The sequence below is a fragment of the Peromyscus californicus genome, unplaced genomic scaffold (genome assembly GCF_007827085.1).
Source record: "Peromyscus californicus insignis strain IS unplaced genomic scaffold, ASM782708v3 Scaffold_5__1_contigs__length_169319896, whole genome shotgun sequence".
NCBI classification, from domain to species: Eukaryota; Metazoa; Chordata; class Mammalia; order Rodentia; family Cricetidae; genus Peromyscus; species Peromyscus californicus.
This window is the reverse complement of record NW_026294573.1, coordinates 55,284,121-55,300,316: the sequence shown is the minus strand read 5'-3', so window position 1 is coordinate 55,300,316 and position 16,196 is coordinate 55,284,121. Positions and strand designations below refer to the sequence as shown.

Here is a 16,196-nt window from a genome sequence, read left to right as displayed (position 1 = left end):
CTTGAGGTAGATCAATTCACCACTTCCTGAGGAACCACCATATTGCTTTCCATAGTGGCTGTACAAGTTTGCACTCCCATTTGAAATGGAAGTGCATTCCCCTTGCTCCATATCTTCACCAGCATGAGCTGTCACTGGTGTTATTGATTTTAGTCATTCTGAGATGTGTAACATGAAATCTCAAAATAGTTTTGATTTGCATTTCCCTGATGGATAAGAGTGTAGAACATTTAAGTGTTTATCAGTCATTTGAGATTTCTCCATTGAGAATTCTCTGTTTAGATCTGTACCCCATTTTAAATTGAATTATTTGGTTTTTTTTTCCTTTATATAATTTGGAAATCAGTCCTCTGTCAGATGTAGAGGTGCTAAAAATCTTTCCCATTCTGTAGGCTACTGCTTTGTTCTATTGTCCTTGGCCTTGTAAAAGCTTTTCAGTTTCACTAGGTCCCATTTATTAATTGTTGATCTCAGTTCCTACACTATCAGTGTTCTGTTCAGAAATTTATCTCCTGTGTTAATGTGTTCAAGGTTATTTCCCATTTTCTCTTCTATCAGGTTTAGTGTATCTGGTTTTATGTTGAGGTGTTTGATCCACTTGGACTTGAGTTTTGTGGGTATGATAAGCATGGATCTATTTGCATTTTTCTATAAGCAGGCATCATGTTTGACCAACACCACTTGTTGAAAATGCTTTCTTCTTTCCAGTATATATTTCTGGCTTCTTTGTAAAAAATCAGGTGTCCATATGTGTGTAGATTAATATCTGGGTCTTCAATTAGATCCCATTGATCAATGTGTCTGTTTTTAATGCCAACACTATGCATTTTTTATTACTATTGCTCTATAGTATAACTTGAAATTTTTAGAATGGCAGCAGTTTTTTTATTGATCAGGATCATTTAGATATCTTGGGCTTTTTGTTTTTTCATATGAAGTTGAAAATTGTCCTTTCAAGGTGCAAAAAGAATTGTGTTGGAATTTTAATAGTGATTGCATTGACTCTGGAAAGTGCTTTTGGTAGGATAGCCATTCTTACTACGTTAATCCTACTGATCCATGAGCATGGGAGATCTTTCCATCTTCTGATATCTTCTCCAATTTCTTTCTTCAAAGACTTGAAGTTTTTGTCATATAAGTCTTTCACTTGCTTGGTTAGAGTTACCCCAAGATATTTTATGTGTTTGTAAGAGAGTGATAGAGGATTTACACTCCACTTTTGGTAAAATACACTCATTTCCTGTCAGATGGTTTAAACACCATGTACCAAGCAAAAATTAAGAGGGGGTGGTTATTGTGTCCTTCAGGTGACCGTAGCGGAAGAACTGAAGTAGAACTTGATGTTCAACAGAACCAGAGAACCCCAGGCAATTGCTGCTTCAGAGTCCTCCTTTACGGGACTTCTCTGAGACTTTTATTCCAGGATAGCTCAGGGCTCAAGGAAGGGACATAGAATTCTCATCACTCTCACCAGGTGTGCTCAGAGGCAGAAAGTCTCACACCAAATGCGGGCTGTTTGCATAATGCCATTGAATGCCCTACGTCAGGGGAAAGCGAGCATCTTACATGCAGCACTCCTTGGGCAGGAGCAGGCATTCCTCCCAGGGGAGACAACAAGGTGCTATGGGAACAGTGCTCACACAACAGGGAGTGTAGGAAAGTCTATTACATGCAAGCTACAGAAGGGGTACTGGAGCATTTAAAGTAAGTGAGGAACTGTGGTTGGAAATAGCATCACACGATCTTTGTACAGTTCATGCATGGGACGGAGACACTTCTAATCAACTTAGAAAACCAAGGAGATGTAGGTTTAGGTGGGAATTTTCGTTAGGAATCATAGTCAAATACTTCCCAAGTTTCAGTTTCCTTGTGATAGCATGATACTTGGTACTGGGTCCCATTGCATCCCTTGGATCAGAGTGAGGCCTCAGCATTTTTATATTTACCATATTCATTGTGTTGAGTTCAGGCTGGGTGAAGCATTAGATTACTCTGTATTGTGGAAAGAAGTGGCTTCTCAGAATATGCCTTACCCAGAAACTCTCCATTTAACAAGCAGATTGTCTCCACTTTGAGAATAAAAAATGACTGAACACCTGGGTGGATATAATAATAATACCATCTGTCTAGTATCACCTGCACAGCACAGGCTGATAAGTGCCTTATCATTAGGAGTAGGAAGTATTTTATCTTATAAATTGATAAGCATGACTAAAATTGTAAAGGCATACCACAATAACCAGGCCTAGAACCAAGGATAAGGTGTAATTCTCTCATCTGGTTATCATTAAAGTGAAAATAAGTTGGATTTTGGTGATGAAAGCCCTCAATAACTTGTAATTTTACCACCTGGTGGGTGATCAATGAGAGACATCTAGAGATTACCCAGTAACCTAGAAGATTTAGTGTGGTTCAGTCCCACCACCAATATAATCTACTCAAAATGACTTATGTATGTTTGGCCTTTGAAACTGCCTTTTCTCTTTTAGTGACCACATCTACCAGGATCTGGCCCTATTATGCCATTTCCAATACTCTGATATAAAATATTCTGCCAGCGCCCTGTAGTTTCAGACTTGTGATGTGAGCCACTAAAGCATACAGGCTAGTTGTAAGAGATGTTCACACCCTACACACTCTAGTCCTATGTGAAAAGGCAGGGCATAAATGTGTGATGGAAAACGCAAGGCTAGGATACTACCTTCATCCTGTCCCTTCCATGTGAGCAGGCCCCAGAAGCTTGAGAGCACATGTCAGTTCTTCTTGAACTCCTTTCTCTTTCCTTCTTGGACATCACAGTCTGGGGACAGCACAGATGCGGTAGCTGACTGGGGAAAGGGTCAGGCCCATTCTGAACTTCATACTCAGATTCTCATTGACTGGAGGCTTGAAGGTAAATTTTTGCAAAAGAGCAGTGAAGAAAATGAACAGCTCAGACATGGCCAGTTGTTCTCCAGGGCAAGCTCGCTTTCCTGTGGGACCAAAACAGAAGACCCGTCATTTTCTCAGCTGGAGTTAGTGGCTCCAGGGACTAATATCTCAGGTACCTGCTTCAAGTTGACCATGAAATTTATATTTAGCTGCTTATTTATGTCTGGCATCTGTTTTGCACACAATCTGGAAGCCCTAAATTGCAAATCAAATGCCTTCATGGGCAGGCAGCTCTTGGTGAGAGCAGTGTGTAGGAAGGTAGAAGTGGGAGTTCAGGAGTGACTCAGTCTAAAAGCTTTCAAAACTCAGTTAACAAACATCACTGATACAATTGACCATGGTTCAGCTGCTAAATTACTGATGCTTTTCAACCCACACAATGAAACACAAACAAGTAAGTGTGTCAGCAAAATATGCCTAAAGTAAAAGTCATTTTTCTCCTATGCCCACCATCCTCTTCCACGTTGATTGATGTCAGTGACATTGATGGCCATCCTTTCTGCAGAGTGGTGCTATAAAAGGGATTGAAGAGAGGAAATCAGGACATTGCAGGTGTTGAGCCAAGGGTGAGTATAGAAGTGCCTGACCCCTCTTGGGCCAGACAACTACACTAGCTGATCTCCACTGATATATAGGATGGAATTGTTCTACAGAAAGGCTAGAGAATGCAGGTGGGAGTAGGAACAACCTTACCCCAAGAATTCTCCATTATTTATCCTACTTTTCTTTTGGAGTTGTGATAAACTGGCTCTAAAGTTTCTCTGAAGTCACCACTCAGTTGCTTCCATAAACACTGGGGAAAATTTGATCGGCAGAGACACAGATTACAGAACCCAGTGTCTTTCTGCCATGAGGCAATGGCTTCAATATCTCCTGAGATACTGTCCTTTCAGGAGATGGTGGAAGAATTTGGACCAAATTATATTCACAGAGCCTTCTTGTTAGTAGAGCCTAAGGAGAAACAGGGCTTATGGGAATCAAGGGTCAAATCTCTGAATTCCTCTGAGCTAATGGTCATTTGCCAGAGAGAAAGTAAACCTCCTCCATAACTTGATCTCTTTATAGGAGGGAAGGTACTTATTAAGGTTTCAGGTTGTTGGCATTCATTTTCAGACATGGGTTTTACAGCTATTGGTTGTTGCAAATTTATTGTGGAAAGTCAGACACTGGTAAAGGCAGATATCCCTGACAACTTAATCCTGCTTGATCACGAATGCAGATTGTCATCTATCCTATGACCTTATAAAGTTTAAAGAAATTAGAGGATGGTCTTTGAAAATCAAGCATTCTGTCTCTTAGAACATTTTTAATAGGAAAAACAAAACTAAATGTCATGAATGGTGAGGAGTCATCTGTTTGTTTTAGTTCAGGGAAGCCATGGAGACTCCACTAGCCAGTTTCTAGTTTAAAAATATAAGGGTCAACACAGAGGAAAAATTTCCTCCATGCTTCCAAGCAAAGCAACAGTCGAGCAAGGCCTTTGACTCATCCTCACATAGACTCTATACTCAAGCGAACATATTAGATGTTATTTAGACAACCATTTCTCACCAATGATTCTCTCCTTGTTAAGAAAACTAACACCCAGATAAAGGACATCATGACTTTGGCTCAGTTCAACACTGCAATATCTATGTATAGCCAGGAAAATTTGGCCCATCTTCTTGAATGCCAAAGTCAAATGTAAAAATATTGTTTATTATTATTATTATTATTATTATTATTATTATTATTATTACTACTACTAATTATTTACCAACTATGGAACACTTTTTGGAAAGAGAAATTCTCACAACTGTAAAATGTCCTTGTTTTCCCTAAGCACCCTAACTGCCCATGTTCTCTGATTTTTAAAAAGCTACCCTGCTATCAAACTCACAGGTCTGGGGAAATTATTTGGGATCTCTGACTGATGTCCGTGGGGCTCTTGGGATATCTTACAATACCTGTAGGATGCATTTCTCCTATAGATCGGAAATTAGGTACAGATGTCTGGTTGTGCACTCAACAGGAATGGAATCTCATTCATGGGCAGGAAGGCATTGACTTCTGTCAATGATTCCTCTTGAAAAGTTTCTAGGCATCTGATGCTTTATACAGAAGTCTAGTGTAATGAACAACTGATTGAAGTTACACTTTGATCTGTCAAGTAAACCTTATGTCAGTCTAAATATGGAGAAGACCATATCTATGACCTTGCCCTTCTATAGGGCTCTAGTGAATGGTCCAGCCAGTTACACCATTACATTTCACTTTACTGAAATATTTACATTACTCATGATGTTAAGGAATTTCCCTCATTAACTTTGTTTCTGGATGTTCTCCATAAAGTTAAGATACAAGAAAGCTAATTGTCAACTTCTCAACTTAAACTGGCTAATGAGAAGTTTCTCAGTTCTTGAGCCAGGCTAATGGCCTCCTCCATGTTGTATTCCTTGCAGCAGACAATATTGGCAAAGAAACCAGTCTTGATGACATTTATGACAGAGGTTGCTAAGGAATTTTTGGATGGTATTCTTGCCTGGTCTCCTCTTCTAATAAGGGCAAAACTGCCTTGATGATTTGCTTAATGACACTCTCTGTAGGAATTATGACCACACTAACTGTCTTGCTTTGTGCATGCTATAGTTGCTGCCTCACCCACATAGCATGCTCCAGTATCACACACTCTCATCAAATGACTGCATTATGTTCTGGATCTTCACCATCAGTTAAGTTTTATCCTGGCCTCCTAGGTTACTCTCCTCCAGGGCACTCTGACTGCAGGCCTTTTCTCCATTTCTCCTTCTGTCAGGTCAAAGAAGTTAGAGTGGCCTGTGCCCCCAAACTCCTAACTGTAGCTAAGGTGACCTCTGAGATGGCAGAATTAGGGGCTAGAAGTTAGACAAATCCCTGAAAGGCAGGGAGGCAGGCAGGCTGGCAGCCAAAGGGACCACTGATGGATAATAAAGATGCCAAACTTTTAGCTTCTTCTGCACCCTTCTGTGTTGTGGGATTTTTTTTTTCATTTTTCTTTATTAAGAAATTTTCTACTCACTCCACATACTATCCACAGATCCCCCCTCCTCCCTCCTCCCACCCCCAGCACTCTTTCCCAAGCCACCCTGCTATGGGATGGTCTGTATGTCAAATGTGTTGCTGATTGGTCAATGAATAAATCACTGATTGGCAGTGGCCAGGCAGGAAGTATAGGCGGGACTAACAGAGAGGAAAATTGAGAGGACAGAAAGCTGGGAGGGGAGACACTGCCAGCCGCCATCAGGACAAGGAAGATGTAAAGTACCGGTAAGCCACAAGCCACGTGGCAAGGTATAGATTAATAGAAATGGATTAATTTAAGCTGTAAGAACAGTTAGCAAGAAGCCTGCCACGGCCATACAGTTTAAAACCAATATGAGTGTCTGTGTTTACTTGATCGGGTTTGAGCGGCTTGGGACTGGTGGGTGAGAGAGATTTGTCCTGACTGTGGGCCAGGCAGAAAAACTCTAGCTACACCACCCCACATCCCCACATCCCCAAAATCGAGGTCTCCCATGGGGAGTCACAGAGCCCAGCACACTGAACCTAGGCAGGTCCAAGCCCCTTCCCACTGCACCAAGGCTTTGCAAGGTGTCATACCACAGGCACCGGATTCCAGAAGCCTGCCCATAGACCAGGGACAGATCGTTGTGGGATATTTTGATCACACTATGATACTCCCAGGACTGACAATAAAGTTAAACCTTGAATCAGAGGGCAGAGTCAACATTCAGATGGCCAGCATTAACCACAGAGTTTTTGGTGGACCCAGGTTAGGCTAGAGAGACACAGGAAGGAATCAGGAGGGACTTAGAAAGATTTGCAGACCTTTTTGATCTGAAATTGTAGAGAGGCAGAGTTAGATAATCGTTCCTCCATTGCTCTTTGGATCTATCAGACTTTTACCCCATTATCTGACTCCCAAGTTTTATTTAATAATAGAACAATGTAAGTAATCAGTTCATCTGGAGCTTCACTTCTGACCTGAGACAAAGGCCTGGCAGCTTTATATAAAGGCTTGGGTGTAGTAACCACAACCCCTGCAGACTTAGAGGTCCTGGCTGCAAAGATAAGCCAGACATGTTTGCCCAAAGTTACAAGTCGCCATTCATATCTTTATTGCAACTGAGCAATCCTAAATTAGGGGAAGAGGACTCCATTCCAGACCACAAAAGGCCCTTAAACTTCCAGCCTTCCTATAAAGGCTAGACTTCAGTTTCCCAAGCACCTCCACCCATTTACTTTGTAGGGAATTTTCTTTCAATTTGCCTTACTGTGTGTCTGTGTTTCTTCTCCTATAATAAAAATATTTATTTCATTAGCCTCCTATGCTAGAGATATTACCTGATGCTATCCATTGTGTGATTTTTTTCTTGCCTTTTAATTTCTTATTTGTACCCAATCCAGACCAATAAAAAGTAGCAATGTTTGTCTTTTTAAACCATTTTTAACTTCTTTTAATGGTGTTTTGCCTGCGTGTATGCCTGTGTGAGGGTGTTGGATTCTCTGGAACTGGCTTTACAGACAATAGTGAGCAGCCATGTAGGTGCTGGCTGAACCTGGGTCCTCTGGAAGAGCAGCCAGTGCTCCTAACTGCTGAGCCATATTTCTAGTACCACAATGTTTATCTTTTAAAGGCTCACACATAACTATGGTCCAACTTCAACTCCTCTCTAGGCTCTTCATGAATTTTCCCTGAGGGAGTATCTGCTTCAAGCCTTTGCCCTGCAGTACCACACATAATTACTACATCAATGTCTCTTATGTACATTGCTAACAGCTTCCATCATTCTTAAGTGATGTGTAGTCACTATTACAAATTGTCCAAAAGGAAAGCATAAAGAAGAATATTAAATCTGCCTACAGTTCCAGTCTAAACAAAACCGTGAGCATGAGGACATCAGAGCTCAGTGTTCTTGTACAGATTCTCTTGAACCTCATGGCAGCCATTATGCAATGTCAACTCTAAAGCTGCTTGTCCACCTTTGTTTATAACTATGAAATTAAATAATATTTCAAAATTGACCATGCATTCATGCTTAAATTTATCTCTCTACCTTCTACATTTTGTTGAAGAGAAATGAATCAGATGTTATGGACAAAGCTGTTCAGTAACTGTGTGTCACAATGATGTTATCATAATTTGTGCTTGTGTGTCCTGTGAGTGTTTAATGTAGCTCCACTTCTTTTATCTTTATCCTGTCACAGGTCTATGCAGGTTTGTTTTATGTCCAGTTGCCACAAGCTAGAGTCATTTAGGAAGAGGGAATCTCAATTGAGAAAATATTCCCACTAAACTGGCCTATGGGCAAGCCTATTACATAGTCTTAGTCAGTGGTTGGTGTGGGAGGGTCCATTGTAGGTGGAGCCAGCCCTAAATATGTGGTCCTGGTGTGTAGAAGAATACAAGGCTAAGCAAGCCTTGGAAAGCAGTCCAATAAATGCTCCTTCATGCTCTCTGCTTCAGTTCCTGCCTCCAGGTTCCTGCCTTAAGTTCCAGCCCTGACTTCATTTAGTGATAAGAGTATGACTTGACAGCTGTAAGCAGAAATAAACCTTTTCCTCCCCAAATTGTCTTTGATCATGATGTTTCGTCACAGAATGAGATCCCTCACTAAGGCATGAATTGCCCCAGGTTGCTGTGAGAGATCTGACCATTTCTTTTTCAGAGGATTGTGGGAAGGACTTTAGAACTTTAAGCTAGGAAAGTCGTTGAGTATTCAAAGCTTGGTGAGGTATTGTGAGCACTTGGAGGATAATCCTGAAAGCAATGCAGACAATAGAGTCATAGCTGTGAAGTTTTAGAAGGATGTTTGAGAATTCCATAAAGACTATTTCAAAGCCATTCAATATTTTAAATGGTCATCTGGAGCTGAAGAATCTTCCATGATTACCAAGAGACCAGCACCACCAAAATGAAATCTTTGCTTTACTGGAACAATTGGTGCTAGTTAGTTGGAGCTTAGAAGTTAGCAGTGATTAAGAAGAGATTAGCATTATTGAGGATTATAAATCTGGGAGTATTATGGTGATATTTTATTTTGTACTAAAATGTTATTTGTATGTTAATAAATAATGTTGCCCGGGGGTCAGAGCTATTAGCAAGCCATAGGAAAGCTGGGCGGTGGTGGCGCACACCTTTAATCCCAGCACTTGGTAGGCAGAGCTAGGTAGATCTCTGTGTGTTCAGGGATACAGCCAGCATTGGAGACACATGCCTTTAATCTCAATACCAACCATAGAAGACCTGGAGGTCTGTACAGACAGGCAGTGACGAGGTGGTCATGTGGTTGGGTTTACAACCAATGAGAAGGCAGAACCGAAAGTCTTTATAAAGACTTTAATACAGGAAGTAGCTCTCTTTCGGAGAGGTAGGACCACCACAGGAGGAAGGGTAAGGTTTTAGCTCTTAGCTCTGACCTCTTGGCTTTCTTCTTTGCATTGGTTCTGTGTTTCTTATTTAATAAGACAGTTGGTTACATCTACAGAGTATTTCCTCAGGGTTAGCACATAGAAAATGTGATGCAGAGGGAGCTAAGGCTGTATTTTATGCCAGCAGCCAAACATGTGTAAGAGTCATTCGTGTTAATTGGCTTTGAAGGCATGAATGGTCATGGAGAGAGCTGAGGCTTAGAACCCTGTGGAAAGTTCAGAGTCCCTTAAGAAATCCAGTGAGAGGCTAGTGGTGAAGGAGTAGCCTAATTGCAACAGACACTCCCAACATTTTGAAAATGGGACAACCCCACAAGGCCAGCAGTAGCTGTGGAATGAGGCCAGCCTGAACTACTAGACACATTATGTGTACTGTATGCTATGTGCAAGCCCTATGTAGACTAGATCAAGAGTCCCAGAAGTCTGATACTGAGCTGTTAGACTTTGCTTTGATTTGAATGTAACTGTGTCCAGATTCTTTCCTCCTGGAATAAAAAAGTGCGGAACTTGATTTTTGTCTCATAGGAGCTCACAGTTGAGAAATGTTGGAATTTTAGAGAGCCCTTGGATATTTTAGAGAGGGTTTGAATTTTGAAAGCTACTTTGTATGCTTTAATGAGACTGAAATTCAAAGTGTTCAAAAATTTAAAGGCTGTGTGCAGGACTTTTAAAGTTGGAACATGTTATATTGTTAATATTAATTTAATTTAATGTTAATATGAGATCCTGGGGATGAAGAAGAAAGGAAAGGTTATGGTTTAATAGTGATGGAGTTTTGTGTCAAGTTAAAAAAGGACCAGGTTTGCTGGTTATTATTATTATTATTATTACTACTACTATTTGCTGGCTATTTTTATGCCAACTTGACACGTTAGAATCATTTGTGAAGACAGAACCTCAATTGAGAGAGTACCCCTGAGACTGGCCTGTGGGCAAGCCTGTGGTAAATTTTTTAAGTTAGTGATTGATATGGGAGGACCTATCTCATTGTGGGTGGTGCTACCCCACAGCAGATGATCCTAGGATGTATAAGAAAGCAGGCTCAGGAAGCCATGAAGCACAAACCTGAAGTAACACCCTTCCAAGGCCTCTGCTTCAGTTCCTGCCTCCAGGCCACTGCCCTGTGTGAGTTCCTGCCCTGACTTCATTCAGTGATGGAATGTGACTTGAGAGCTATGAGACAAAACAGGTCATTTCCTCCTCAAGTTGCCTTGGTCATGGTGTTTTATCACATCAGGAGAAACCCTCAGCAGCATGTGCGATAATATGTTTGGCAATTTTAAAAAATGGTACACAGTCAACTCTCTTGTAAATCCCCATAATTCTCCTAGAAGTATTCCTCTTCCAGGACAAAACTTGACCCAGAACCCATGTTCAAGAACAAGCTCCATCAGGGACCACCGTGTGACTGTGACTAACTCACTCATTTTCACACAGTGAAATCTTTTTCACTTGACAAACACACAGCAAGTTTCCTATACAAGCTCCATGACTGGGCAATCATGACAATTAGCCAGAAGGAACAAACAGGATTTTAAAAGGATGAAACAAGGAATACCCAATTTCAAAGATTTTGTCTAAATTAACAAATAAGTTTGATATTAAGAACCAAAAATTACTCTCTGCCCTCCCCCCAAAGTCTTTGTGTCAGTGATAGAAAGATGCAATTAAAACTGTACTTGGATCATCTTCACAACACAAACAATACATAGGAGTCAAACCGCCTCACGACTAAAATGAAGGAAATGGCTGTTGTTGTTGTTTGTTTTTAAAGTTCTTTCTAGGTCTAGCTCCTGTAAACCAGTGTTTTTATCTTTTAATAAGGAGGGGAGGTCTGGTTTACCATAAACTGTCCTTTGCTTTAGGCTATAAATAGAAATGCGCCGGGCGGTGGTGGCGCACTCCTTTAATCCCAGCACTCAGGAGGCAGAGGCAGGCAGATCTCTGCAAGTTCGAGGCCAGCCTGGTCTCCAAAGCAAGTTCCAGGAAAGGCACAAAGCTACACAGAGAAACTCTGTCTGGGTGGGGGGGAGGAGTGCAAAATTCAAGAATGATTTTGCAGTCTGCCCTGATAATGCAAGAATTTTAATCCCATGTCTACTTATCTTTGTCAAGAGAAAAAGAGTATCTTTACTTCATGCTTTTGTAGAGGCTGCTTCTAGGAAGTCTAGAGCAAGTGTGGGAAAAGCAGCGGGGCCAAAGGTAGGAATAAGACAGAAAATCCAGATAGCTACAGGCATGATGCTAACTCACTGGCTATTTCCACTCTGCTAATTTAACTGGTCTTTATTTATGCCTGGGCAAATAAATTTTAATCCTCTATATCAGAAAAAGATGATGATAACAAAACAATTCTAGTTACCATCTTCCCTAGGTTCCACATTATGGGTACATGTACTGGGACTTAGATGCTATTCCAATCAAAGACTGCAATAATTTGCCTCCCCTTGAGGTGGGACTGACCTTGTGGCTTGTCTAAGCCATCAGAATGCAATGGAAGTTACTGTGTAAAGTGGAAGTTCAGAATGCAGTGCCAGTTCTACCCTGGACTCCACCAGATTTCTCTGCTTATGTTCTCTCTCTGGGGACGTTATCATCACCATATGAAAAGCCAGCTGGTTTGCTGGAGTGAGGGGAAATAAAGTGAGAAGAACGCTGTGTATATTAAAAATTCGTTGTTTGCGCTGCAGTCAGCTAGCTGTCCACCTACACGTGGAAGAGCCACTGAGCAGATCTGTACACTGTGAACAGTAACTGTGAGTAATACTATTTTAGACTGTTTGCTATACAGTGAGGTACTAACTGATACATATGAACTCAGTTAAAAAGTGAAAAGGACTGTAAATTTTGAGGCAAGCTTCAATCTGGTTATAATAGAGAACCTGACTAGAAGTATAAAGCTTAGCTTAAGTCATGTTATAAAAATGCATATTCTTAGAATATTTGTGTTTGCCTATAGTAAGAAAGAAGATACCATTCCATTTTCTCTCTAATAATTATTGAATGAATAGATTACAGGAGATGACATGTGTCCTAGTTCATTTTTTGTCAACTTGATACAAGCTCGAGTCATCTGGGAAGATGAAACCTCAACTGAGCAAATAGACTCATAAGATTGCCCGTAGGCAAGCCTATAGGGTAATTTCCTGATGAACAATTGATGCAGGAGTCCCACAGCTGTGTAGGCAGTTCTGGGTTATATAAGGAAGCTGGTTGAGCAAGTTATGGGGAGCAAGCCAGTAAACAGTATTCCTCCATGGTATATGTTCAAATTCTGCCTCCAGGTTCCTCTCCTGACTTCCCTTCCTAAAGGACTATAAACTGTCAAATGAATTAAATCCTTTCTTTCTCAAGTGGCTTATCATCATGATGTTTCTCGCAGCAATAGAAAGCAAACTTGTTCCCCGAAATCTGCACTTAAAGAACGCAACACAATTCTCAGTAGCAAGACATCACCGAATCATGGTTTGCTTTTTTAAAAACAATCATTTTGAGGCTAATGAAAGCAGGAAAAACTATTTACACCTGGAGAAAAGGAGGCACCTATAGGAAAGATACTTATAAGATTTGAAGACAAATCACCTATCTAATATTCTCTTGCCCCAGAGTGTTCTTCAATTTAAAGGCCTTGGTGGGGATAGCAATATGACTTAGTGGGTGAAGTCACTTAGCGCCAAGACTGACAACATGAACTCCATACAGTAGAACCATAAGATGGAGGGAAAGAATCTACTCTTGTAGGTTGTATTTTGACCTAAAACTTATGCTATGGTATGTGTGAACCATTCCCCCAAAGAGATAAATAAAATGTTAAAGTTATTATCGTCTGAAGATTCCTCTCATTGCTGTTGCCGCAAACATCAGGGGAAGCGTCTCAGAATTTCATGTCATTAGCAGCAAGCAGAGTTTCAGCTGAAGAGTGTGGCTGTAACTATGGGCTGTGATATAAAATCTGAGGCGATTCTCAGCAGAGTGACTGGAAGGAATTGCTAGACTGTACATCATCTGTTCTATCAGAAGGATTTATGCTAGGTGACATCCTTCATCTTGTTCTCATGCATAAGTGCTGACTGGGTTTCAAAAGTGCAGTTGGCACTTATAAGAAGAGTTGAATTCTCCAGATGCCACTTAAAATTGTTGTTCCTGTTCTCATTGTATTAAGTAGGGAGTCCTTCCTGACTTCATCCAATGTCCTTATTAATATACAGCTCTATTTCTGAGTAAAAGGTAAGAGAGCATCCCCTTAAAATAACTCTGAACATTTTAAAATTCTAGAAATATAGCAGGTATCCAGATTTCTTTGTGAAGAGAAGTCAGGATTTGGGTCTCTTCCACATGTGAAAAATAGAGCCAGAGAGAAATAAGTGGTCCCTGTTCACAGCAACAGTGGGATGGAGCCACAGGAAGGGCCACATTCTAAGAATACACCTGAAGCAGAGGACTGTAGAGAGAAGAGGGCAAAGGACCAAGGAGGAGCTCTGAAGTGTCTTTTACTCATCACAACTCACCCATTGAGAATGGCAGAAAAGATTCTCTCTTCTTAAACTGTCCATTCTCCAAAAAGTGCTCCGGATTCAATGTATCTGGAGTGGCCCACTCTTTGGGGTCCCTGTGTAGCCCGGTGAAGTTGGTCAGGATCATGGTTCCCTAAAGAAGGCAGCGAAGTTTCATAGCTTGAAATTTGGCACACATACCCAGGTAGCTGGACTGGGGAAGTGTCTCTCAAGTTACTATGCCTGAGACTCCTTTTTATATCCTGAAGTTTCCACCCTCACCAACCTACTTCTCTACTGTCATTTGAAGTATACACCCATTATTTTACTTTTATACACAATACCTTTTAGTCTTGGATTGCAATTCTTTCATAGGAATTTTATCAGCAAATTTAGACTACTCTTTGTTACAAAATGCATCTGCTTAATAGGAAGAGGTTTGTATATGTCTGTCTAGGGAAAGGTCCTGCAAGCGTCCAAGGGGATATAAGGAGCTTGCTGCTCATTATGGTTAGGTCCACAGAACATTGCCACTGCTTCTCTGTTCTCTTTCATCCAGTGTTAAGGAGACAACACATAGTTCCACCAAAGTTTGTCAAAGATACTTGGATGCAACAGAAGGAACTCTTGTCTTGGTAAGTATATGCATGGTCCCTAGTCATGAGACATTTCCTTCATGTTGTTCTTTCATCAGGAAGGCTGGGCCATTCCTTAAATCTTTATAGATTCTATCACCACCTTTTCAGTTTATCACTTCAACTTTAGTGACCCCTTCCACTCTGTTCTCCTAGATGCATGCAATTACCTATCAGCTTTAACTCAGCTCCACAGCCTGAAGCTGAGTGAGTTTGACACGTGACTTGGTTTCATTGCCCACACACTCACTCCTCATTCCTAGGAAGCTGGCTCCTCATACTCTTAGGGCAAAGACTCCTGTTATGTCCCAACAGAGCCATTGTTTGCTTCTGGCTGGTCTCCTGCTGTAGTAGTATTCCTGTAGGGTTTCCACTAGACCGTGTTTCAACACTGTTCTTGTTATTGGGTGTGTTTCTCTTCCTGTGCTCACATAGCTAACTCAACCCCCATTTAACCCTCAGCTCCAAAAGCTCTTCCTTCAGAAGTTCAGAATAATTTCTTTCCAGTTCATGCTTCTCACTTCATATCCTCATCATATGCAGAGAAACAGAGTATTTACTTCTGGGATGTCCTCACATCTTAGGAGTGTATACTTCATTTCTAAATCTCCTTCAACTCAAACCAAAGTTTCAAGTGTTTAATGAATATTGATATGATTAACAAAAAATACCTTAAATGCTGAACATTATACCATGCAAATGTAATCTCATTTTATCCCCATTTGGATCCAATGAAGTGGGTGGAGTAAAAAAAAAAAAAAAACCTGAAGCTGTTCGTGGTTTGGTAATACGATACCATAGTGACAGAAGGTGAGGTCATCACTGGAACACTGGGACCAGGCCTTTCTGCTGTTAAGGCTTTGGCTTTCAGGTTCTGTTGGACATAGCCATTTAGATTCCTCAATACTCAGGAGTGTTTTAGAGTTGATGTTAAAAGCTTATGGAAAGAGTTTCACTGGCTTCCCGGAGTTAAATGAATGAATAGGAAAAAAGCACACAGCACCTGGGGAATCCAGACCTCAACTTCTAACCTTGAGCTTCTCAGTGATAAAAGTAACAGTAAACACAGTGGCTATTTCTCTGCCTTTGTAGAGAAGGTGGCCGTGGGGTGATGGCTGGACAAGCTCTTCTGGGTCTTTAGCTGGAGAGCATCTCCAAGAACCATACATTCAAGACGCTTAGACAATCTAGATCCTCAGAAACTACAGTAGAGAGTAAGAATGGATCTTCAGTTATATGTTACAGAGAGGGGATGCTAAGGGCCAGGAGAGATGGGGCATCAGGGTATCAGCATTCATTCTGTGAAGATGGGGGTGGGGGAGGTGAACAGGAACTCACTGAGGAAAATGGAAGGGACATACTTTAATGTCAAATATAGCAAGTCCTGTGGCTGGATCATGGGGCAGTATTAATCCTCAGACCAGGGTTGGTTCTGGATACCATCTTTTGTTACCTTGCAGCAGAGAAATCTTATGTAAATTCAATTTCCCTGAGCCTCAACTTTCCAGCCTAGAAAATGGAGATTGAAGGTCACTCTGAAAAAGGAGTAAGACGTTTGGAAAGAGATCAGAGTCTATAGCACATTATAACTGCTTAATAACTATTGTTCTCTTCTCACCATCTTTTATAATTAAAAAGTTTGGACTGGCTTTGTTTGTGTGACTTTGGGGCTATATGTAAAAGCTGG

At 41.0% G+C, this 16,196-nt stretch overlaps 1 protein-coding gene across 1 annotated transcript in view; it reads right to left on the bottom strand.

The window, feature by feature from the left end:
- Positions 1-2,793: 2,793 nt before the first annotated feature.
- The window catches only part of LOC128096906 (cytochrome P450 2J5-like), a 31,630-nt gene continuing 18,227 nt past the window's right edge, over positions 2,794-16,196 (bottom strand). The window contains exons 8-9 of the mRNA XM_052717030.1: positions 13,890-14,028; positions 2,794-2,972 (exon numbers count right to left, since the gene is read on the bottom strand). Coding sequence (XP_052572990.1) covers positions 2,794-2,972; positions 13,890-14,028 — 318 coding nt within the window. The remainder of the gene's footprint in view (positions 2,973-13,889; positions 14,029-16,196) is intronic.